The sequence below is a fragment of the Cygnus atratus genome, chromosome 5 (assembly GCF_013377495.2).
Source record: "Cygnus atratus isolate AKBS03 ecotype Queensland, Australia chromosome 5, CAtr_DNAZoo_HiC_assembly, whole genome shotgun sequence".
NCBI lineage: Eukaryota > Metazoa > Chordata > Aves > Anseriformes > Anatidae > Cygnus > Cygnus atratus.
This window is the reverse complement of record NC_066366.1, coordinates 59,504,892-59,529,733: the sequence shown is the minus strand read 5'-3', so window position 1 is coordinate 59,529,733 and position 24,842 is coordinate 59,504,892. Positions and strand designations below refer to the sequence as shown.

General features: G+C 47.1%; 2 protein-coding genes across 5 annotated transcripts in view; one reads left to right on the top strand and one right to left on the bottom strand.

The window, feature by feature from the left end:
• The window catches only part of MNAT1 (MNAT1 component of CDK activating kinase), a 123,863-nt gene extending 107,089 nt beyond the window's left edge, over positions 1-16,774 (top strand). The window contains exon 8 of the mRNA XM_035551101.2: positions 16,293-16,774. Coding sequence (XP_035406994.1) covers positions 16,293-16,413 — 121 coding nt within the window. The 3' untranslated portion in view covers positions 16,414-16,774. The remainder of the gene's footprint in view (positions 1-16,292) is intronic.
• Positions 16,775-19,585: 2,811 nt separating this feature from the next.
• On the bottom strand, positions 19,586-24,745 carry TRMT5 (tRNA methyltransferase 5). Of its 4 annotated transcripts, none has more exons than XM_050711275.1 (5): positions 24,649-24,745; positions 22,907-23,556; positions 22,398-22,522; positions 20,226-20,880; positions 19,586-19,885 (listed from the first exon to the last, which is right to left on the bottom strand). In XM_050711275.1, the coding sequence occupies exons 1-5, from the start codon at positions 24,651-24,653 to the stop codon at positions 19,821-19,823; spliced, it is 1,500 nt and encodes a 499-aa protein (XP_050567232.1). In that variant the 5' UTR covers positions 24,654-24,745; the 3' UTR covers positions 19,586-19,820. The 4 variants fall into 4 exon arrangements, with proteins under 4 accessions (XP_050567232.1, XP_050567233.1, XP_035406995.1 ...); XM_050711276.1 differs by having other exon boundaries at positions 24,656-24,710; XM_035551102.2 differs by lacking the exon at positions 24,649-24,745 and adding an exon at positions 23,862-24,493.
• Positions 24,746-24,842: the final 97 nt, after the last annotated feature.

Below are 24,842 nucleotides of genomic sequence, written 5' to 3'. Positions count from 1 at the left end.
TGGCAACGCGTCCTTGTGGGCAAGAAGGCCAGCAGCCTCCTGGATTGAGTTGGGCAGAGTAGGATGAGGAAGGTGGTCCTTCCCTTCAAGAGGGACATGGAAGCGCTGGAGCAATCAAGGACTTAGGGCACGATGAGGAGAGGCACCATATGAGGAGAGATTAAGAGGAGCTGGGCCTGTTTATCCTGGAGAAGAGAAGGCTCAAGGGGATCTTGTGTGTAAATACCTGGCGGAGGGCAGGGAGTAAAGGGGACAGTCAGATTCTTCTCAGTGGTGCCCAGTGAGAGGAGAAGAGGCAATGGGAACAAATTGAAATACAGGGAATACCATTAAAAGAAAAGAGAAACATTTTTATTGTGAAGGAGATCAAATGCTAGAACAGGTTGCCCAGAGAAGCTGTGGAGTCTTCTGCCGTGGAGATCTTCCAAACCTGACTGGACGCAGCCCTGAGCAAGCTGCTCAAGCCGACCCTGCCCTGAGCAGGGCCTTAAGGGTTTCCAGGTGGGCCTTCCAGCCCCAGTGCTTCTCTGCTGTGGTGACCTTTATGGCCATCTGTTCTGATTGTGCACAATGATAGCATCAAATCTCAGCATCAAGATAAGTAAAATATCTCTATTTAAAAAAAGAGAGAATATTTCTTTCACATCAAGGACTTCAAAGCTGGAATCTACCAGGAAGTGTCTGTCAGCAGAGAAGCTGCATCTTCTTAGTTACTTTTTGCAGAGGACTCAGTGGTTGTCCATGGAAGAAGTCCGCAAGTTTCTAAAGTGGTATTTTGGATGCTATGAGGCTTGAGTCGCCATCAGGTGTGGCCTTGCTGACGTGAAGCCGGTGGAGTTGTGCAGATGTACAGCATGATGAGTAATACAGCTGAGTCAACCTGAGGTTTCAGAGATAATACAGTTTTGATTTGGCTTTCTGTTCATTTACCACGCAGTCAGTTTTTTACTCTCTCTACTGAGTTTGAACATTCCAGGGAGAAAAAAGTGCTGAACTAAAAAAGATACATCTGCTTGTAAAATGGGAGTAAAATGTCCTGTTGGTGTCCCTGGAGCTGTCAGGCTCCCGTGTGCTCCCTTCTCTGCTCCTGGACAGGGACTGCTGGGGTGGAAGGAGCACTGGTGTCACCCAGTACAGCTCTTCTTGTCTGAAGCACCTTTCTGTAGTTCGTGTTCCAGGTACAGTACTGAACTTGGATAATGCATACCAGGCAATTAATCCAGTTGTACTGTCCGTAGCAAAGTAAATGGTGTTTGCTTCTTTGTAGAAAAAGCAAGAGTTCATTGTGCCTTTGATCTATACAAAGTGCTCTGATGTGATGAGATCATGTTGATGAAGCACTGACTGGTCTTTCCTTGAATTTTGTATTCAACTTGATATAAAAGGAAGGAAAACCAGAATTTAATATTTGATTATTGTGATAGTGAATTTCAGTCAACAGTTAGCTTGTTCTTTAAAGATCCTTAATGGGACTTGGTATTGCAATGAGATATTGATGAATTACTTCATTAGTTTTCACTGAAAATTGATGTCTGTCAGCTTTTCAGTATGGGGCAAGTTTTGCTTTCCAGATCAGCAATGTAGACCACTGGCTTCCTTTTCAAAACTAATTCTCTTTATTGGTGTATTTGCCCGCGTGTCCTGATTACCCTTCCAGTTACTACTTAAGAAGATGTGGGAAGGAGAAGAATACTTGTTCCCTGAAGGTTGCTCTAAAACGGTCATTGCTTGTACGATCCTCGATGAATGAAGTATTTCCATACACCATAAAACTTTATCTCAAAGAAAGACTTGAGAAGTTAAAATAATGGTAAATATTCTGTAGACTAACTCTTGCAAGGGCTAAATAGCCTGGCCTTGATCCAGGAAGGCACTTAACAATGTGCTTAACTTTAAGCGCATTGAATATTCTTACTGGCATGAGTGAAAAATCAATGAGACTGCTCACATGCTTAAAATAAGACATGTGCTTAAGTGTCTTTCTGGCTCTCAGCCAGAGCATTCGGCATGCAAGATGTGCTGAACTCTAATTGTGGGCAAAAGCTAGTAGTGTTTCATTTTGCTTGTCTTGTGTGTTTCTGAAGAATTCATTGATATTGTCTGTGTTTATTTTAATTGGCCTCCATTTCCCATCTAAGCCCTACCAACTCCAAAGCACGGGGAGTAAAATAGATGTGCAACTTAGGGTTGTCAAACAGCTTGTCAGGGACAGTACTTAGACTGTATATATTGCTATAGAGCAGAAACTGAACTTCAGAAAAGCTGGGAAAAGATGAGGTGAAACATGATTGTTTTCTTTGGTAGCCAAGGTTTTAATATAGAAAGAAAATGAAGAGGAGAGAAGAGAAGGGCTGGTGACACATCGCACCTTTTCAGTTAACATAGTTGCTTCTTAGGAAACATTAAAGAATGCAGACAGATGCATTAATAATCTGCTGGCAGTGGCTGTAGCGTTGGCAAGTAGGCTTTCCTACCTACTATTGATTTTTCTGACTCTCAGACAGCAATTTGCAATGGGTGGCTTGATCCTTTACCCTCGGAATGGGCAGTCAGATGAGTCATCACAGCCAAAACAATTTTTACTTTCTAACCAACCCCTCCCGTTTCTTCAACAGCATCTTTTACTGCTTAGATGACAATTTCCACTGCTGACAACTGCGAATGATAAAATACACTATATTTAAACACAAAGAGCCTCCATGTCTAGAGGTGCAGAACAACCTACCGCAACGCTACCGAGCTCTTCAGGGGCACCAGCTACGCTTGCCGAACCCGCTCCTCAAGCGCTGTAAACCTGGGAAGTTACTGGTTGGCAAATGTAAAAGCAGTGGAGCCATGGTGATCTGGAACAAATCTTTGCTGTCAACTCTAACTTTTCTAACATTCTTCCCCCACCTCTTTTTGGTTTTGAACATCTAGACATTGCCCGTCTTCCACTTTGCCTTGCTGTGTTCACAGCTTCCTCCTCATACTGACATTTGCTTTCTTTTCTATCCGGGTTGCCAGAGCCCACAGTAAATTCTTCTTCATGTACTGACTTTGAGTTGTGATTGCTGATGCTTCTTTGCCTGTCTTTTTTTTTTTTTTTTTTTTTTACTAGAAATCTAACTTTTTATTTCCGTATTTTAATTTGATTTAGACTAGAAGAGAGAGAAACTTAGAGTAGATGAAAAGAAAGTGGCCAGAACAGAAGAAAATCAAGCATAAGCATTTTTCAGAGGGACAAATACATAAAAATAGAAGAAACCAGTTACACCATGGAAGATTATATGTAATTACAGAAGTATCTCCTGAAAATGTTTCTCCGTGAATGAGCAACTGCTATTTTTAGGAGAGCCCCTTTGCAGTGAGGCTTGAGCAGTTTGAATGGATTTTGTAGGTTGTTGGTTTTCTTTCAGCTGCAGAAGTGTATTTTGCTGTGCATTAAGTTTGGTTTCGAGTTATCTTTCAAGGTAGTTAGCCATATGGTTTTATTGTCTGGTTGTCCTTGTAGCCGTTTGTCCTTAAACATTGAAATCTTCTTTTACTTAAATTAAAGCTTGTCTGTCACGTACAGAATTTCACCTGAAGTGAATAACATGTGATTCAAGCTTCAAGTTCAGAAAGTGTATTCAGCTTCAGGGATAGCCAGCAATCTTTTAAACAGTGAAATGATATACAGTGAAGATGTCAGAGCCATAATTAGAACTGAAAGAGTGGATGGAAAATAGTATCTTTTTTAGCTGTTTTGTTTTCAACTGTTTTTCCCTTGGCTTTTCTAAAATCTGGCTATCAAGCTTAAGCCTAGGTCTGAGTGTATGTGCTTGCAGGTGTCTACAATGTGACAGAGCCTTCTGCCACCTAGTGTTAATGTGAGTTCTTTCCTCAGTGGGGTATCACTAGATAATTTATTAAATACCATTATTTATTAATGATAATCCCCCCCACAATTACTAAGCGCTCCCTGCAAACATTTAGCGATGCAGTTTCTGCACCAGAGGGTTTTGAAATCAATCCGATCACCATGCACAACTTCTTTTGATATGTTTATGGGCGATGCAGTTCGCAAGGTAGGTCAAACTGTTACACAAATAATCCACGGAGAATTTCAGTCACTTTGAATGTCACTCCTGTGTAACAACTGCGCTAGCACTTTTCTCCCCCAGGTGAAGCTAATGGGTTCTGCCTAACTCAGCACACTCCTGCTTTGATGTCCGTGCTCCTCCTGGTTCAGGAAATTGTATTAGACTGAAAATAGCAGCAGAGAATAAAAAATAATTCAACAGAAATTATATAAAATAAAGAACAGTTTTGTTTAGACACTTAACTCATTGTCTTTTTAGAAGAGTAAAATGAAAATCTCCCATCATCACAGCTCTTTCCCCTCTAGAAATTCCACCAGGGCACAATAAAAAAGGACAATAAAATCCAGAGAATTACAGCCAGATTTCACAATTGAAATGTCAAACTTAAAATGGAAAAATAGGCTTAATGAAGTTTTATATTTAAGCCAAAGAATAATGGCTCCTACCCTATGTTGACAGATAGGAAGAAACTGCTTAGGATTGAAGGAGTGTGGGTTTATTTTTTTTCGCCTTCGTTCCCTGCAGAAATCTTCCCAAGAGAACAGAGCAGCTCCTTCCCCTTCTCCCCTCCACCTCTGTGAGCTGTGTTTGAGTGCTGTGTGATCCAGGCTGGGGCTAGGTGCTTCCTCTGCAGGTTGTCGTTTCAGGGAGCTCAGCCAAAAGGGTGCACATGACTTAGGCAGATGCATCTAATTCTTAGCCCAGCCATAGTTTGGAGGATAGGCCCTCACTACTAGCTCCTGCTCTCCTCTTTTCTCTCTCCCACATCTTCCAGGCCTTCCTGAGGAGCAAATGCCAGCATGGCAGGGAGCTGTAAACTTGATCCTCGCCATCAGTTTGAAATTCTGACCTGATCACAGCAAAGAGAACGAGAAGCAGAGGGTCGAACGCGGTAGAGCACCAGTCAGCTGTGATAACAGGCGGGCTCTTCTTTCTCACCTTGTTTTGACCTGAATGGTCTCAACTTCTTTAAATAGTGTCATTCAAAGTACAGTCTGTTTGCTTTTGACATCTATGCTTTTTAAATACTGCCTAAAGAAAATAACTTTGGGTTCTCCTTTAGCTTGTTCTATGCTTGTAGTTCCTCATTCAAGATAATTATTAGGTTTGGCTGCTTACTTATCTGATTAGTATCAGAGGTTAGAAAAACGTCTAGAAATTCTTGTGCATCTTGTGCTGGTTTGTTTCTGAGTCATATTAAGCTGGAAATACCATGCAACATGAATTCACTGCTGCTCTGTCAGAGCAGAGGATGCCGCATCGCAGCTAAAACAGAACAAACCAGCTGACCCAGGGAGGCAATATTTTCAAAGTTGAGGTTATACACGTTTTTCTCTTTGCTCAGATGATGGTTCTTTTTTTTCCATCAGAAGTGATCTGGGAGCAAATCCTGTGGCTGGGGTAAATGCATTTCCTGTGCTGTTTTCACGCACTCCATCTCTTATGTTGTTGGGGGGGGAAAAGGTGATGTTTCTTACCTGCTGAAGCCCAGACTCCCCTTTCCTATACTGGATCAGTGTCCTGCAGCACCGTTTCAGGACTGGTTGGTGGAGGGGGCAAACAGGAGGGAGGGCTCAGGGGTGAGGAGGCTGCTGGCCCCTGGCTCCAGCTTGCTTCCTTCCCTCCTCTCTTGCAAAGCTGGCACCTGTGTCACGCAGCGGCTCTGTCCTGCCCTGCTGGGACTTGGACAGTCCTTCAGCCTGAAAAGGGGCTCTAGAAGTGTGCCGGCCAGTCCGTTTTCCAATCCTCGGCTAAAACTTGTCCCTTCTGCCTGTGGCAGGCTGTCCTTTGCACTGGGGCAGAGCCACGGCCGTCCTTGCAGCCTGTTGCTACAGAACCACGCAGACAGCAAAAGGCACCGAAAGGCGAGGAAAAAAGTTTCCCTGCAGCCCCATCCTCTTTCTGGAGGTGTTCCTGACTGAGCCCTCTGTTTGGAAAGGGCTCCGTCTGCTTCATAGCTGCATAATTTGCATGGGGCTGGTTCGGGAGGAATCTCTTTCATGTCACTTACTCAAAGCCCCAGTTCATCAATATGGATTGCTCGTCGGGCACGGGGGGATTTATGGCACGCGGTGGGGTGTGAGGAAGTCAGAGAAAAAGGCAGAGAGGGAGGAACAGCGGGGAGTTTTGATCCTAAAAGGAGAACTCTTGTGTCCAGAAAGAACTTTCTTTCAGAATAAAAGCTGTGTTCTCTGTCCTTGCCTGCAGAGGAGCTGCCAGGAGGTGAACCCAGGGAGGTGGCCGTGGGGAAGACACGGTGATGTTTTTTGGACTGAACTTACCCTGTCCTTAAAAGAAAGATAAGTCTGTGGAAACAATGCTGACTCGGGCAGCAAGTTTCAAAACAATGGTTAGCTTCCTCAGAGTAATAATTATTATTTAAATATATCTGTGTTCTTCTGGTGCCCTTTGTCCTAAATGTAGCCTGCAGGAGAAAAAGCAGAGTTGGTGGGCAGGGGGGGAATGAAAAACCTGCAGACCGAGCCGTGCCGAAACATTTCCACGTGTTAAAACGAGTGGCTTTGCGATTACAGAAATGACGGCTTATTGGTTTTTTTAGCCTTCGAAGAGGAAAATCTGAAATGATAGCTGAGCAAAGTCCCTTGCGTTCAATGACATTCTTCTCAGGGTCAAGCATGAGCGGAGCCTGATTTAGTCATAGCCTAAATGTAGCTGCAGCCCTGCAGTCCCCGCATGTAATCCACACCAGTCATGCAGAGCGAGCGCTCTGCTGGATTCCAGCGAGGGCTGCAGTGTCCTTGTTACGCAGCGAGGCTGCTCAAGGGTGTCAAAACGCTTACTTGCAGTTGTTTGAGGAGTTTCTGCGACGGCTGATTGATTTACTGGATCTGGAAGTTCAGACCTGGAAACCCGAGCGAGGGAGAATGCCTCGGCGGCGGTGGCGAGGCTGGGTGTTGAGAGGACAGACAGCTGGCGGGTGACCTCGGGAGGATGACAAATGGGGGACCAGGTGCCCCGCTCATCCCGGGGCGCTCCTCGCCCTCGCCCAGGCGCGGGTTACGGAAGTAATTCATGCGAAAGGAAGGCTTCCTGCGAGCAGCCTCACCGCTTCTAGAAATAAACGGTAACCTTTTGTTGCCGGCTAAGTGTGCGGGGGTAATTAATTCAGGTGGCTGTTCGGGAAAGGATTTTAGCACGAGCCCTTTCAGTTTGAAGGGAAAAAATGGTCATCCAAATGGTCGTGGTTGTGCGTTGTTTGGAGGCAGCGTTGGATGCTGGCAGAGGATGGGTGGTGAGCAACAAGAAGCAAACTGTTTACACCACGTAATCAATGCAGGTTCTTGACCAGCACATGCAGAGCTATTAAAAATGACTAAATACGTTACAGAGAGGAAAGTGGGATGTGAGGAAGCCCCCAAACAATTAAATAAGGAAATGTTAGCATACGACACCTATAAAATATCCTTTATAGAGTCAAAGCATGTGAACAAAAAGTAACTGAGAAAGCTTTATTTTTTTTCTTTGCAAAGGCTTAATGGTTTCTAGGTTCTGCTTTCCATTTCCCATTTTTCTTTTTAAACATGTAGCTGCATGCTAAAATGGGAGAACTTTAATAATTGCCTTGAATTTGCCCTGTAACAGCACAGAAATCTGTAAACAATGCCAGCTTTCACCAGGTGAGAATATGGCTCCTTTCTCTAAAGTTTGGTAATTGATGCTGGCGGTGGACTCTGGCTGCTTCAAGTTTTCTCGTTGTTTGCTTTAAAAAACCACAAACACGGTATGGCTTCTGTCATACCTTTAACTTTTGAAAGTGCTTTCAAGATTCCTTACATTAGCTCAGGTGCCTGAGTTTGTGACAAAGATAGGGATGTCTGCTCACTTGTACTGCTATTTACATTTTCTAGACTTAAAATTGTGTTGCACTTTGTCTGAAGTGGTGCTGTCCGGAGAGATATTAAGAGAACGTGATTAAATGTAGCGTTTCATTGTTATCAGGGTAAATATGCAGACACCCATGGCAATTTCTGGGCTCACATGAAGTACAAAATGTGTTTATCGAGCATGCTCTCGATTTACACACATGAATTCTTGCTGAATGTAAATCTCTAGCTTGCATAACTCCTCGGTGGTAAAGGAGCTTTACTGAACTTTGTTAACATTTTTAACATATTGCTACAGGTGTAATTGGATTTGTAGTTCCTTTTGAAAGTGAGACTAGGTCAGCGCTGTTTATAAGGGGGTTATGTGCCATTTCAGTCTACGGTCTTTAAGTCCATAGTCCGTAGTGCTTTCTGTCTACAGTCTTTCTCTGCATGAAATAATGGCACCGAGGCTGCTGCCTTCTTGGTAGGACCCTGCAGTGGGGCTGGAGGTGCCTAAAACCAGCTGCAAGGGCAGCACCTGCAGAAACCTCCGTGCGCAGCCTGCCCCTGCTATCCCAGGGCTGTCATTCAGCCAGCAGCGTACAAAATGCATATTAGGCCAGAGTAATGCAAAGCTTTCTTTATTCAATAAACCTTTTTTCATCATTAGTTTCCTGTCTTTATACTTGAAAGCATCCACTTCTTTTAAAACTACATCAGATAGTTTCTGTGGGTCAGAAGGCATTTCTCCTCGCTTCTTTGATCTTTATTTCTCCCTAGTTTTTCATCTTACCTTCAGGCAAGAGCATTGGCTTCTCAGTTACTCCAAAGGCAAATGTTTATCTGGGTGTTAAATAAATGTGAGTACCTGATTATGGTCCTGTATCTGTTTAAAAACCAGAGCACCGGTACAATTGCAGCGCTCTGAAAACGCAGGAGAACCAGGTGCTCTCTCAGATTTTTCTTTTTAAACCTTTACAAGTAGAAGTGATTTTTTTTTTCCTTATCAGGATGCACTCTCTTATGAGTACTGCAGATTTATTCTGAGATAGCTGTCACAGGAAGATGCTTCCTCCATCCCATCCCCCCATATGTTAGCTCTTCAGTGGAAATGCTTGGTCTGTGGAGCCTGGATTTCATCATAAAAAGAGAAAGTTTTCAGGGAAAGTAATATGGGAAAATTTGATTCTGTTCTCTTCTCCCCCCCCGAGGCTTTCGTGTCTCAATGTCTAAAAGAGGATGGCTTCTTTGACTTTGTGTCTTTGAATTTAAAGATATTTCAGCTGCGAAGTTCACAGTTGTACTCACCAGTGTCATAGGTAATTTGCAATAAAACCTCAGACAGAGGTAATTAGCGATCTCTTCCAGTTTATATATGTGCTTCACCATTAAAAGAGGAAACAGTTTATGCGAAACATCAAATAAAAGTGCCTCACTTCTGATGTTAAACACTCCAGAGATCCCTTTATGGGCCGCTGCAGCAGCTGACCGGGAAGGACGGCGGATCAGGGAGCTCCGAGAACCTGCACGGGGCTGCTGGGGTTGCTGTTGCAGCCGGCGCATGGCTTCGGGCTGCCAGCATCCGAAATGTTTGCCCTTTGATGTAAGGGAGCGGAGGAAGAGAGGGAGGATTTCTACCTTTGGAATCAGAACCGCCTTTATCAGAGACAGCTGTTTCACGGTTAATATTACTTTTCTAGGCTTTGCCTTCCCTGCTCGTGTCCGGTAGCAGACCTCTGTGCTGTTCCACGTTAGCTGAGGCATGCTGTGGCAGACCCATACAATTTTAATTTTAAAGAACCGTGTTTCACCACACACCGTTGATGTGCAGCTCCTGTCCAGAAACACCAACAGCATTTGTAGCAATTCGATAGTTAGAAAAAGCAGATGGAAGAGGTGAAAAAAGAACAACTTGAGGACCCAGGTTTCTTTTATTGATTTGATAGGTGGGTTTTTTTTGGCATCTCTACTGGGAAGAATTATTTCTGGTAGAAAGGAGTTCTTCTCTTTGAAGACCAAAAACTGAAGAATAAAAGTTCTAGGAGCCAGGAACTCAAACTCCCAACTGAGAGGATTTTTCTTAAACCTTCCTTTATAACAAACAGGGGGACACTCGGGTCAATAGGCATCTGACTCTGAAGGGTTTGTTGCAAGATGAGGACTCTAACTTTTCCTTATTCCAGAAGTTGTTTGAAGTTTCCCTCTAAGTAAAGGGGATAAAAAATAATCATCGCCTAGGTATAGATCTGTTTATTTCAAAGCAATTCAGAGGAGCCCCTTGAAATGTCATCAAAGGTAACGTCTGCTGGAACCGGATGGCTTGCCCGCAGTTTGAGCAGGGCATTCAGCAGTGAATTCCGCACCCTTTGTGCTGGGTCTGGCACTCATCTGACACCTAGATAAGCGATTTCAGCTCCCCAGGCCCGCAGAAAACTAGCTTAGGTAAACAATGTTATTAATAATCAAAACCCAGACTGGCTTACTGAGCTGAATCTGAGCTGGTAGAGCTGCTGCCTGCAAATGGGACTGAAATCTTGTTGGGGTTTCCAGGCTGCAAGGGGGGTGTTTGTGGTAGCCCTGTGTTATTGTCTTTGGCATTTTTTTTTTTCTGTAGCCCGAACTTTCCTTGGTATTTAGATTGACCTTTCCTTGCAGCCCTGTCTTATAGGCTGTACTTGGTCCTGTCCTGTTGCAAGACTAACAGGTGACATAATCTGGTTAAAAATATATATTTTTAATGTCTGCCCTGAGATCTGTCATATTTGGACCTCCTTGTGCTCAGCAGTTTTTTGACATTCACGCTGAGTGCTGCAGTTGTGTACGCAGAGCTATCCAGAGTCATTAAAAAAGAAGAAAAAGCCGTCGGCTGCTGCAGCGGGTGGCTGCCTGCCTGTTTGCTGCTGCTTGCAGCAAACCCCACACCACGGTAATTTGTTGTCCATTTTGTTGACTTCCTAGTCACATTCAAACTGAAGCAATGAAAACGGTTACGCCACATTTATCAACCAAATGACATCGCGGTTCCTTGAGACAGCCTCGGACCTGCTCCTCTCCAGAGCACGATTCTCCCAGTTCAGCTGTACACCAGATCGCTGCCCTTCGGTCCTTGTTGTCCCGGGGGACCCAGGAGAGGAGCAGCTGATGATGGGGGGTGCCTCCAGCTGGGGAGCAGAGGAGAGGAGCAGCTGATGGTGCAGGGAGTGCAGAAGGTTTGGAGTTGAGTAGGTGCATTCGGGTTGTGTTGTGTGTTGCAACAGGCGATGCTGGCTGTCGTTCAAGCAGGAATTTCTGACACCGGTAATAGCTTGTTTGGTTTTTAAGGTCTGAATGTAACAGGGGTGCCCAAAGAGTCTCCGTTAGAATAGATGAAAGACTGCTTTTTGACTCTGGAGGGTTTGGGAGCAGGTCTGCAGCGAGTCTGTGGAGGGATGAATTGCTGTTGTGGGCTGCTGCTTCGAGCAGCAGCTTTGTGCGTCGTGGTTTTGTGCTCAGGCACTGCAGCCTCTGAGACAGGGAGAGCCTAGGTGCGTTTGAATAGCACCTAGCAAAGGCCGGTTCCTGAACGGATTTCCCAGGTTTATTAAAGAACAGCAATGAACTTGGTTTGTTTTATCAACGTGCTTTGTTTGGGCTGCGTGGACCGACCGTGTCACAGAACTGGTTCAAACCAAAGCGGAGGTGAGCGGAGAGCCCGGTTCTTACCTGCTCAGAGGCTGCCGAGTAACCCAGGCCACACATTCCTCACCAACAAAAATCCCACAGAGAAAATCCGGCTTCTGGTGTGCATCTCCCATCCGATAAAACCAGCGTCTGCAAGGACTCTGTGAGTAATGCATCAGCAGCTTATCGCAGAGACCTGGTAAATCGAATGAAAACGCCGTCTTCAGAAAGAGACAGGGATGCAGCGGGTGCTGCTGTGTTACTAATGCTTGACACACTTTTCCAGGCTGGAAGTATTTTGCTTGCTTTCATGCAACCAGTATGCATTATGTAAATGCTCACTCTGGAAAACAGCCCAGATCTCATGTCTGCCCCAGTACTCTCTCTCTTGGATACTGCAGATAATCAGATGAACAGTAAATCTACTCCGTAGAACAGAATTACATTATCGTTTCTTCCTCAAACAACTTGTCCGTGATTTTTCTTCACCTCCTTAAAGTGTCTAACAGATCAAAAAAAAGAAATCTGTGTGCCAAATACACAGTGCTCCGCGTGTACCTTCAGTAACGCATCAGCAGATACACCACCGGGAGTGTGTTTATCTTGGGTAGATAAGGGATGATTGTGTGAAATGGTCCTGAATACATTAAAGGGGTTTGGTTGTGTGGGTGGAGGGAAGTACGCTGGGGGTTTGGGCTTGTCCTTTGGATGTTTTTTTAGCTTGGTTTGCTTGTTTGATTGCGCTGTCTTGGTCCTCCTTTAGTGATTTTGGGAGTTTTTCCTGAGTTTCCTTCCTCTCGTGCCACCCCCCAAAAAAGCACCAAAGCTTACACCTTGGGCCGTGGGGGCTGCATGGAAGCGTCCACATCCGTGTCCAGCCCAGAGAGCTGAGCCGAGGTTATCCAGCCCCTGCTCCCCTAATATTGGGTCAGTAACGATGGTTTTGTGGTTCCTGCTGAAAAGACCAGACGATTTCCCTTTCTTCGGGTCGCAGAGCACCCAGCAGGGCCCTGGGCCGTATTGGGATGGGAAGAGCACCGGGAGCCCGGTGTCAGCACTTGCTGGCTGCGTTTTCTAAACAGCCTCGGGGAGGTGTCCGGGAGAGCCTCCTGATTTACACTTCCAGGTTTATTTAAGAACTGTTACAGAACGTGTTTTCTTGTACCTCACTTTCAAATACAGTGAAATGAATGCTGTATTTGTGGCATTTCCATTTTAAAAGGGAGGGTACAGAATATTTTATCCTGAATATTAATACTCGGGAGCCAGGACTGATGCAGTGTTGAGGCTGGGGGAGACAGGGAGCGATCCGGGAGCTTGGCCTGGCTCTGGATCCAGCGGGGCCGGTCCCTGGAGGCTCCCCGCACCTTGCTCAGCTGCTTGGGAGACGCAACGGGCGGTCAAGCCAGACCCCGGCTTATTGGGAGACTCCAGAAACCACTTCACTGCCATCAGGCAGAAAGGCAGCGCGAGGAAGAGAAAAGCGAGCGCCTATTTGGGAGCCAAGGTCTCAGGAGACCTACTGAAATAGCCTCGGTAAATCTGACCAGATTAAAAAAAAAATTCATTCCGCCTGCCTTCAGGGGTGGACTGCCCCACTGAGCAGCGAGAGCGTTTGGTGGTGATCTCAGGTGTTGCTGTGTGACTCCGGGCCCCCTGGCTTTCCGACACGGCCGCGCTGAGCGGTGCCGAGGCCACCTGTGCGGCGGTGGAGTCGCGGGGATTGCACCTCCGCGGAGCTCTCCAGCAGTTCCAGTCATTCCTGATGAAGTGACGGTGACACGGCCTTTGGAAAAGGGAAAAGGTGAAGGAAACCCACCCCCAGGAACGGCCAGCTCGGTTCTGAGGCTCTGCACCCAGGGTAAATTACACCTCTTCCCTTGAAAACAGGAGGCTTTCTTTCGCACGGCGATGAGAAACCAAAGGTCCGGAATGAACCCCCTTAAGGCTCATGAAGAACAAAATACGACGTGTTTTAACCCACGTGAAAGGTTAATGGGGAAGATCAACATGGAATGGCTGCAGCGAGGGAGAGGGGCTGCTCTGGGCGGCGCAGGCACCGCGCCGGTCGGGGAGCGTGAAGCCGTGGGGCAGGGAACACACAGCTCTTCAGCCTGGTTCAAAAATAATAGAGCAGGCTTTTTTTACCTGCAGTTTAGTCTGCCCTCAGTAAAAACAAGTCACATTAAAAAAAGAGCGTACACCAGAAAAGCAAACCTCTTTTTCCTGGTTTCTGCTTATAAGATTTACAGGTACTTAAAATAAACCTATGAAAAACAGACCCAGTGTGCTGGAATTTGCTAACTAGTCAGAGCAATTACCTCCAGGTCCCGAGACCTAACTGAGCCTGCCTTTTGGAAGGAAGACTTGGCACGCGCTTCTTCCTGGTGCTCTTCTAAAGGTGCACATGAAAAGCCGTGCTGACCTCTGCCAGAAACCCCAGGAATCCAGCTCCGAGATGCCGCAGCGATGGCATGGCAGGAGTCGGGCAGCACAGACGGGGAGCTGCGTGGAGAAGCCGCCGAAACATTCATTCCCTTCTCGTTGTGTGGCTTCAGCCTAGCGGATTCTTGCAATTGCCTGGTGTGCCACAGTCATTAAATGGGCCCGGAGCATTAAATTCAGATACTTAACAAGAAGAGAAAGACCTCACTTGACAGCCAGCGGTGCATCGTGCTTGTTTCGCAGGAGCGAGGAGAATTAACGCGGGTTGTCGTAGTAGAAGTTGGTCTGAGCCTTTTTGGCCATAACGACTTTGTGCTGCTTCAGAGGTCACATAGCAAGTAACTAGAGGTGCTGTAATATCTGCACATCAGGCCTTACTACGAGCCTAATGCCTCAATTTCAGATGACCTAAAATGGGGAAACAATAGGCTCTGCCTTTCTCCTCCTTTTAGTGATATATAAGAAAAATAGCAAAAAACGCACAACCAGCCTTTGTTAATATAGAAAACACAAACTAATCCCCTGTTTTCTCTGGGCTATTCCACGCGTGAGTGGAAAATGAAGCTTGTACGACGAAATAAACATGAAAGGAGTAAAATCGGACTGTGATGGGAATTGATTTTATAAGACTATGTCTTGGAGGGTGGAGGTAATTTCACACCAGTGTTTGGAAGGAAATTATTTGTTATAGTCAGTATCCGTTCATCGTTCCTGGCTGGGGGAAAAGCTCCTGTTTCCCACAGCAGTTGTAAAAGGCCTTTGGGAAGGGTGAGATTTTCCTCCTAAAATACTAGGGGACAAGTAACAGGAATGTGGAATGTTCTTTTTTTTTAATCTATTAAATGCATTCTCCCACAGAACAGGAGCTCTCTGCAGACTGTCTGTCCTTACAAATTGAGGTGCCAACAGCTTTGCTGTTACGTTTGGAGCTCCCTTTGCACTAAATGCTGTCAGAAGCGGGTTTCTTCCCCCAGTGTCCGTGTCCGCACCGAGGGGAACCAGCACTCAGCGTAAGGACCGTGCTCCATCACGAGGTGGTACCGGGCAGCAGGGCTCACGTACACTCGGTCACAGGAGGCAAACTGTGTCTCAGCTTTAGCATCCTCCTCACAGTAACTCAGAAGTGCTGCTTGTGTCTGCCTGTTGCGGTTATTAGGTTCATGAAATAGTTTTAAAACTGTAATTAATCATTTTTAAGTAACCTCTTTTTCTACACATTTATGGCATCAATAGGTATGACTGTTTATTATGTCTTACCTATAAAATCTGACCTGTTTTATATACTCTTTATGGAAACAATGTATAGTCATAAATTAAAAGATGCAACTGTTTTGGATATTTTACTGGTGGTCCTGTATTTTCCTGCCAGAAGTGCAGCTGGTTTAGGTTTCTTGGGATAACATTATAAAAGGCTGTATGCGTTTTGCAAGTTTATGCTTGAATTGCCAAGCCAGAGGTGGAATGACTCAACCTTCCCAGGAGCAACATGTACCAAGTGATGAATCAAAACAGCTAGCTGAAGCTCAGTGGCTTGCACTGCGACTGTGAAAAGCAGTTCTCATTTATGGCATTTTCTCTGGTGCTCAAAGCTTGAGGCATTGTGTTGATAGTGCTAAGCACAGCCCGTGTTTTTTGGTTATTAACCATTATTCGGTGGGGTTTTGGTGCAAAACTAGCTGAGAATCCTTTTCTATGTTTGTATTATGCGGGATGCACAAACTGCAGGGTTACAGCATTGAATGAAAACATTGAAGCCCCGCCGAGCAGACAGCTTTAAAGGGAGCTCTCTGTGTGCAGCGACTGCGTTTGGGCCCTCGGAGCGACGGGGAGCCGAGGGCCTGAGGGAGCAGCAGCGTGGGTGCCGTGCTTCAGCTGCACATCGTTGGTCTGGCTGGTTTGGGGGAAGTCAGACGGCTCTGCGAGTTGGTCATGGTGCTTAATGAATTAATGGTGGGGTTTGGAGGGTTTTTTTTAGCCAAAATGTTGACGACAGCCTCGTACTGATGTAACTGCCTGGTGTCGGTGGACTTACTCCAGATACCGATGGGCCTGGGAGCAGAAAGTTAGGCCGCAGTTTTTTCAGTGCTATGGCTGTGCAGCTCGTCCGAAGGTCAGCTGTCAGCTCCAGCACTTCTGTGGGACTAAGGAAAGTTCAGTACTGACACGTCCATAGTGCCTCGCAGCTTCTGTCTCCGTGCTTTCTCCCAAAAAACAGCCTCAGCCCTGCCGTACTGGAACTGTGCAGGTGTCTGACATATTTATTTCTGTGCTGAAGTAATGCTTCTCTTTATTTTAGGTATCTCAACCACGTACGAGCCGCCTCTTCGCAGGATCTTGCTGGGGGCTACACTTCTTCCCTGGCGTGTCACCGAGCCCTACAGGATGCTTTCAGTGGTCTCTTCTGGCACCCCAGTTAGCCAGCGTACGCCAGCCTGCGATGAAGGGACACTAAACGGAGTGGGAAGCAAGTCAAGCCAGCAAAGGTTGGGTAAAATTGCTGCCATCTGCACAATGGCTAAGCTGCAGTCACTTTTCTGTGTAAAACCAGCTGTGTTTAAGTGTTAAAGGGAAAAAAAAAGTCTACAGGAGAGCTTTGTAAAATGGTAGATACATTTTTGCGGAGGGGGAAACTCGTTAGTCATGTGGCACTTTGCTGAGGGAGGCTGAAGCAATAAGCCACATCTAATGGAAGACGTGAATAACTCAGCTGTGTATGTTTGAGGTTTAAAAAAATACACTTGTAAATTTTTTTAAATAAAGCCAGACTTTTTTATTAAAGTTTGTGGTTTCATTCTTATTGCAGGGTTTTATTTGCACAAGCATTTAAATGCCATTTTGATTATAACATTTAGTGTCAATATTCAAGCCTACATTTTCTTCCCATAAAACTAGTTTCCCCAGTTCAGGCAAGTGGGTTTTTCCTCCTGCCAGCTGGATGAGACGAGAAACCCTGGAACTGTGCTGACACAAGTGTTATGTAGGATCCATCTTGATGTCACTTGGTTGTTACCTTTGACTGGAAAACGAGCAAAACCTGTAGCTGCAAGTCTTCCAACTGCGTTCCTCTAAAGCAATCTAAGATGCCTTTATATAAAGCTGGTTCATTAAAGTAGTCAAAATTGGTTTATTTTCTCCCTATTTAGCTCCATTTGCAACTTCTCTGTCAAGTGTTTGGGATCTTCTTTTGGCAGGAGCATCCCTTTGTCTGGCTTTTGGGATAATCCTTCCCACTTGAGCTGCTGCTTTGATATACCCCCTCGCCTCACTTAGTGGCAGAACGTATACTGATTGCAGCAGAAGCGGGGTTCCTGTCTCGGGATGTTTTTTCCATGAATATGTATAAATTGCAGGAGGCTGGAAACCACTCAGGACAATGAGCACCGCTAGAGTAAAGCCTGGGCCGCGTTTTATAGGTCATCCATTAATGGTCGTTGAATACTGCTCTGAGGAGTGTACTAAATGAATGTATTTTTTGCTATGTTGTAATAAAGAGAAGAATAAGCTCTATTCCAGACTCAGTGCTTCTTTTATTAAGGAAGGGAGAGGGAGGTGCCCAAATTTACATTTCCCTTTCTCTGAAATCCTATTGTGTTGTGCCCAGAACAGCTGCTGACAGGTATCGCCGCGCACAAGGCTGAGGTGTAAAGGGCCGTACGTAGCCTGCAGAGTGTGGCTCCTTGCTGGGCAGGCACCCTGACCTGAGGCAGAAAACCTTTGGGAGTTCCCTGCCTCCATCCCAGACACCTGCCAGGCAGCCTCCTCTTCCCAGCACGCATCAGGGTGGCCGCAGCCCCTCCGGGATCCGACTCACCCATAGGATGCCGCGCTCACCCAGACCTCGCCGATACCTGGTTTCCCTTCGGCCGGTAAAGCTGCAGCTGATGAGCCTGGTGAGTGCAGAACTGTGTGCGCTATTAACACCTACCGTGTAAATACACAACTTGTCTGTGCACTGGCTAGCTGTTGCTCATGGATGTGGTTTATATGCGGAAGTGGCAGCTGCGCACAAATACGGGGGAAAAAACTGCTATTGAATACAATTCAATTTATTCCATTGACTTGCATGTAACTAAGGTCAGGCTGCTAAAACAACAGTGGCGTGTAATCCCTCAGCGAACAAAAAATGCCAGTACTAAAACCCTTCTTCCCTGCCCTGGGGTATTTTAGTCTCGTACAGAAGCTCGGCGTTACGGAGATGACGCGCTAAACACAACACGAAGACGGTGACCGAAGCCAGGCTGCTGTTGCTGCAGCAGTGCCAAGCCCTGAGCTCGGGCTGTGAAGCTGCAGACACCGAGCGAGCTGCGTTTCCCCTCCGTTACCGGCCGGGGCTTAGCGCAGGGCACTGCGTGGCTGCATCATTCCCGGGTGCACATCGTGGGCTGGAGGCGAGAGTCCAGCTCTTGCTCTCAGAGGGGCAGTGAGCGGTAGGATGTGATGTGACCGTCACTGACAGAAAGGACAAAGAGGTTAAAGCTGTTGTGATGCCATTTTAAAGGCCAGCGGAGGAATGCTCGGGCAGGAGTGGCAGGTCGGGGACGTAATCTGTACAGCTGCTTTCATGATCGTACGGGTGAGTCCCGGTCATCCCCCTGCCCCCTTTGATAAAGGCGCTCCAGCAGGAACCGAGCCACGAAAGCCTGGCCCAAAACAAGGGGAAGGCTGTGACAGAGCCCCTGAGCAGACCTCACCCACAGGCCGCAGCCGCACGTTGGGTGAGACCCAGGAGAGCGGGTCCCAGAACCCGGCGATGGCGCGGCAGCAGCAGGGCCAGGGAGGGAGGTGGGCGCGTGGTAAGTGTTGCTAGGCGGGAGCTCTGAGCTGGGGCTGAAGGAAAATATCTGAAACTGAGGGCGATGGGAGTTCTCTGGCCAAATAAATTATTTGTGGTTGACATTACCCAACAATAGCTTGGATGGGGAAGAAAACCAAATCAAAGGCAGAGGCTTTTCAGCTCCCTGCAGAACGCAAGCAGCCAGGCAGCGAGATCATGCAGGGACTGATCAGAGGAGCAGCCAGAGGTGGGGCAGAGCTCGGAGAAGAGAGGCACAGGAGTCGAAGGAGGAAAAGGTCTGAAGGCGAGAGGCCCGATCAGCCATGCGCTGGTTTTCAGTCTGGTGCTTTAACGGGTGTGTGCCTAACCTGCAAGTGTGCAAATGGCATCAGAGCCTTTCCTGCTCTACCTGCGGTCAAACACTAAGCTAGGAGCCAACTAATCCCCAGCTAAATCCCTTCGCGGTAAAAAGCATTTATTGCTCCAAAAGCCCAGGAGCAAGTATACACGGCTACTTGTGCCTCTTTCTACCTGAGGTCAAGTTTTTGAGAGGTTATCTTGCTTACACAAGAGCTGTTTGTGCATCTGCCAACAGTAACCCAGTACTCTTAACCACCAAAACCGTTTGTCGAAGAGAATCCCATTCTAAACTGTAAATGCAGGGGCCATGTAAGTCATCTTGCCAGGCCCACAAAATATAAAAACCTGTTTGCACGACAAACTGCACACGTTCAAAAATAGCACTGCTAAAAACGACCCCAGTCTGTGTCACTGCGTTATCACAGGGTGTGAGACAGGAGAGTACCAAAACACTGTTACAAAAAAGCTGTTTTATTTTTTTGAACAATATCGATCTGGTTATTGATCCCACAATTAAAAACGGTAAATGCAGGAAGCGATGCTCACAAAGGAGAGTTGCGACATGCACTGTGCATCTCTGCACCTCAGGCAGGTAACACTGGTGTTCGTCAGACAATTCAAGCGGTCGGCAAGACGTAACCTAGGTGTACCTTACACAAACTGGTAAGGTTGTTACCCAAACTCTGGTCTTCAACTCGCTAAATTTTCTTCAGTAAAATCTTTGCTGGTACGCAGACGCTTAGAGGCTGGTTTTTCTGGAAGAACGTTAGAAAAATTCAGTTAGTTAACATACCGTAAACAGACGGAACTGAACCACAAGCCATGCAACGCTTAAGGGATTTAACAAGAAGTGATGGGGCTTAGGATCAGGATTAATGGTCACAAAGAAAACTGTTACAGCAGTAAGGGAGGTCTTTTCTTTACCAAGTGCCAAAGAGGACTTTCAAAAGACCTGCACCACGCTACATTTTGACCTGCGTCTGGGTGCCACACCGTAACAGCACTGATACACAGGACAGACAAGGTGGGACTGGCCTGAAAGGGCAAAAGGTGCAGCCTGACAGCCCGATGCCACGCGGGAGGGCTGTTCCTCACCTTCAGCAGGGCAGGGCCTCTTGTACAGCACATCCGCTGGAACCTGGAAGCTAATGCACAGCATCTCCTTGTTCGGGGCAACGTTCCTCACCAGGTACGTAGAACAGCGCCCGTCTAGGGAGGCTCCCAGCGAAGCCTCGGCCCGTTCTTGAATCTCTTTGGCTGGGTTTTCGTGTTTGGAGAAGCCGTAGCAGTGCACCGTGGGAAGGACAGCAGCGCTGCAGGGCTCTCCGACCAAGAGATGCCTGAAAACATCCAGAAATTCAAGAGCCGAAGCTGGCAAATTCATGACTATATGGACAGCGGGTTTCTGCTCCTCTTTTTCAAGCGCGAGCGCTTTACTAAGTTCTTCTCTTACTGGCCCCAGGAGGAAGTCTCTGCCATCCAGGTTGAATGCTTTGATTTTGTTGTCTACTTTGTTTAGCTTGCAGTTGTGCAGAAGCCATTTGTAGGATTCAGGGTTGAGATCATTTGCAAATACGACGCACTTTTTCTTTGCTGCTGGGATAGCAAAAGGTCCGATCCCAGCAAAGACATCGAAAAGGACATCCCCGGGCTTTAAAAGCTCAACGATACGGCCATGTTCTGTGGAAAGACGGGGGTTCCAGTACACCTTAGCAAAGTCCAAGTCATATGAGATATTATTTTCTTTGACCTGAAAGTCCAAAACATTTGGTTAAGCCTCTGTGTTCAAATTCCAGACATGTTAAAGTAGTATCAATAATTAAGACGGCTAAAAAACAAGGTGCTTTATCAAAATGTGTACACTGACATCTGTCCCATTAATAGTGTACAGAAATCTTGTATAAACAGGCCTACTCATCAGAAGCAGCCATCAGGAACGTTCCAACTGTCAATCCACACGGCTGGCTTACGCATGTCTTAGTCACCAGGTGGAAATAAAGCAGCAACTTAGAATGACCATAAAATAAAAACCTGAGGCTTTCCAAACGCTTTGTGGCTGTCTGAAAACTCCTTTATTGAAAGCAGATCTTGGGAAGATGCCTCAAACCCTCCTTAGCACAGCGTCTACACAGTCAGTAAGTGCCTGAGAATGCTGCAGCACGAGAACGGCAGCACTCAGCCAAATTCAAAGCCGCTGGGAGCCAATTGTGCAGCTTGAAAAAATACTGCGTTTTATCTCTCGGGGTGACGGGAGTCTGGAAACAGAGCCAACCCCAGCCTTTGCGATGGCCGCTATCCCACAAACAGACCTACAAAGAAACGGTGCCTGTTCAGATGAGAGGGGGATGCAGGGTAATACCCACTCTGCTCTACCACACTCGCACGGTGTGACTCTGCAGTAACTTATGACCCAAATCACCGCAGCGTTTGCTTTGCCAGGAAGGAACACGCTGAGGTGTACTGGCATTCCCCCGCGCGCAGCCCGGTGGTACGCCAGATGTGTGCGTAACGAGCTAATATCATCTCCAAAATATTTGATCGTCCCTTCTGACCCGCCGGTTCAAATGCCTTCTGTGTCCATGTGCAGGCTGTTCTTTGCCACCGAGCTATTCAACTTTTTACTTTGGTAACCTCATATTTTCTCTCCTAAAAGAATAAAACTGCTAACAGCTATGAAAGATATTTTTTGGTCAAACCAGCGGCCAAGGTTCCAGCTAACGACAAGAACCCCAAGGGAAGAATACTTGGCAGTTTAATAATGCTTTTCACATGAAAAATCTCAAAATAAATGAGATGAGGTTTGTCCTCTAGCCGTCAGAAAAAGAAACAGGATCAGGCAAACTCTTGCCTAAGTTGCAAAGCCAGACAGATTTAAGTACAAGGACTGGTAAAATTAAGAAACTTTTATTTTTTAGATCAAATCCACTAAATGTTTCGGCCTCGGAGCGAGAAATACCCCCTTCAAGTTTGTAACTAGTATCTTGCTAAGAAACCTCTACTTCAGCTGCTTTTACATGTTATTGAACGTAGGCTGTGAGCTGGGAAGAACGCTTACCTTCTTGCTCCCTACGGCTGTGAGTTTGCTCGTGGCAGAGCAGGACAAAAGAAGACAGAAGTAACTGCCAACTCTCGCACTCCAAAAGGGGTGTGAGGAAGGGACCGTGCAAATAAATGGTGTTATCAGTGTCTCTTCCTCACAGCTTTCTAGTACACGTCTTCGGCTTTCAGCACATGAAATTTAAAATAAAAGGGGAAAAAATCCTCTACCTTAGTGACCAGGTTGCTCTCTCCAGCGAGCACTTCCATTTGAAAGTTTCTGTACGTGCTGTCAATAATGCTGGTTTTATTCACCACACAGGTGATGCCTGGATTCTTGTCGATTATAACCTGTCCTGAAAGAAAGGGCACGAGATACGCTGGTTAAGGGACTGCAGCCTGTGAATGTTCTAAGAGATACAAACTTGCCAGTTTACAGTCACGTTTATAAAAGTGTGTATTAGAACAGCCTCCCTCTAACGACTGCAGATGTTGCGGGATCTTACTAAAGCACATACTTTACCCTGATCCCATGCTCAGTGAAGTGCGACTGCAATTACCGTAAGAGGAAAGAACTGCCCTTTGTGTACAGGTAAAGATCTGCACAAAGCTATTTAAAGCCAAAACGTAAAGCAACGAAGAGCGCTTTGAGGTTTGCTTTGTACAAGTAGTAATTTATCAGTAGAATACTTGTAGAAATATCAGAAAATTACTTTTCTGATCAGAGTCGTTTTACCTACCAATCAAATGTCTGTAAGGGAGCTGATGGTCCCTAAGATTGAAATGAGCTATGTGACCAACGCGGCTAAAACCAGAGGCGACATCCTGGCCTTCAGGAAGGACTGCCCGGAGGATCTCCTCTGACTTGAAATTCTCGTAAGTCAGCTCCAAGTTATACCTGGATACCTCAGGAGGAATGTTAAGCTGCTTTAATACCTCCTGCTCTGCCTGTCCCAGTGAGAATTCTGGTACTTTATGAGGATCCAGTATAACAAGTTTACTGCCCTCATCTCCTGGATCCTCAATCACTCGCTTTAGACCAGGACGCTGTAGTACCGTGTGCTTCAGGGACTTCATCAAAGTATGTACGATTTCTTTCTTTACTTTGAGAACCGGAACAACGACCGTCCTTTTGAAAGCTTCTCTGTTGAGCAGGGTCATCCCACGCACTTCGGGATGCGGCGAGTACAGGTCTGGGTTGGCGTTATCCTCCACGGTTTCACGCATTGTACAAAAACTGGCTTTCTGAGCTACCGCAGAGAGTCCAGGTATTCTGCCAGAATGTTGCGCCAATAGCATCCAAACTGCTGGAAATGATGTATTTGATGCAGCTGTCCTAGAATGATTAGTTTTCAGTAGTCTGGTAGAGTATCCAAATCTCCATAACGTCCTAGAAGAGAAATTATTCATTTTATAGACATTATGTAATCATTCCATTAAAAAGGCTGCAAATCACATGGATTTGCTGGTCTCTTAAACTAGAATTTCCATTAGTACCAAAGAACCCACAATAGCTTTGTAAAAACTCTTTATTATGAATTATACCCTACGAATTTCTGTCCTTCTGCAAACATATTTTTAAACTTTAACTCACTTGAAGCAGTGAGACAAGCCTCTCCTGCCAAAACTCAGTGGCCTCTCCCTATTCTAATAAATGCAGTATTAATCCCAGCAAGCCAAATAAAAAAATTCTACCATCTTGATCCTGCTGTTGGATCTCTTCTGATAAGATGCATTACCAAGGAGCGGTTGCTAGAAAACAGTTATCAGCAACAGCGGTCACTGTTGGTCTGTAGCAATTCCTGCCTCCTGTAGCCCAGCGTAAGGGGTTACACGCTCTGTAGTGTCTTCACTTCACGGACCGCATCAGCTGGCAGAAAGACCACGGGTTAAAGGCAGAGTTCTCCTGCTGGTACGGGGAAGAATTAATAATGCCTCTTCAGAGACCGAACCATTCTCCACAGCTCGTTCGTGAGCACGGTGACTTGAGCAGTAGCTCCGCACGTCTTTAAGTGCTTCCCCCGCCGCAGACAGCCCGAGGGGCCCTGCCTTTCCCTCTTGACGGGGACCAACGGGGTCGGTAGGGTTGGAGCCCGATGTGTTCCCTGCCTGCCTGGGCAGTTTGCTTTCCGCCCGGGGGCTGACGGCGACAACCCGGCTCCGAGCCAGCTCCCGGCAGGGCGCTTCTCCCCGCCCCGCTGGCTCACAACCGAACACCGCATTCCCCGCGGAGGGCCGGGGGTGCCTGGGGAGGGCCTGGCGAGGCCCCGCCGGGGGCCGCGACCCCCAGACGGCGGCGGGGGTCCCGCAGCCGCTCCCCCAGCAGGGCCCGGTCCCGGCCGCGGCCTAGGCCCAGGCCGGCCCGGGGCAGCCCCGCGGGTAGGCCGCGCGGTTGCCGTGGCAACCGGGGGCGGGAGGGGGCAGCTGGGGGGAGCGGTAGCCATGGCAACCGCGCGCCCGCCACCCCCCACCCCGCCCTCACCTCATACCGAGCCGCGCCGCGCGCGCCGGCGCCCCCGTGACGTCATCGCCGCCGCGCGCGCCGTGACGTCGAGGCCGCTCCGCCTGGCCGAGAGGGAGGGGGCGGGGTTTGCGTCGAGGCCGCGCCCCCATCCGCCTATAGCCACGCCCCCCTCGGTGCGGCTCGGCCCCGCCCCTCCCGGAGCCGCGGCGCGG

Coding starts and splice junctions, on each gene's coding strand:
- TRMT5 (XM_035551102.2), bottom strand. CDS start 23,902: ATGCATCTTATCAGAAGAGATCCAACAGCAGGATCAAGATG. Junction 22,523..22,906: donor CCCTTACAGACATTTGATTG/GTAGGTAAAACG, acceptor CCTTTCTTTCAG/GACAGGTTATAATCGACAAG. Junction 19,886..20,225: donor GAGGCCCTGCCCTGCTGAAG/GTGAGGAACAGC, acceptor ACGTTCTTCCAG/AAAAACCAGCCTCTAAGCGT.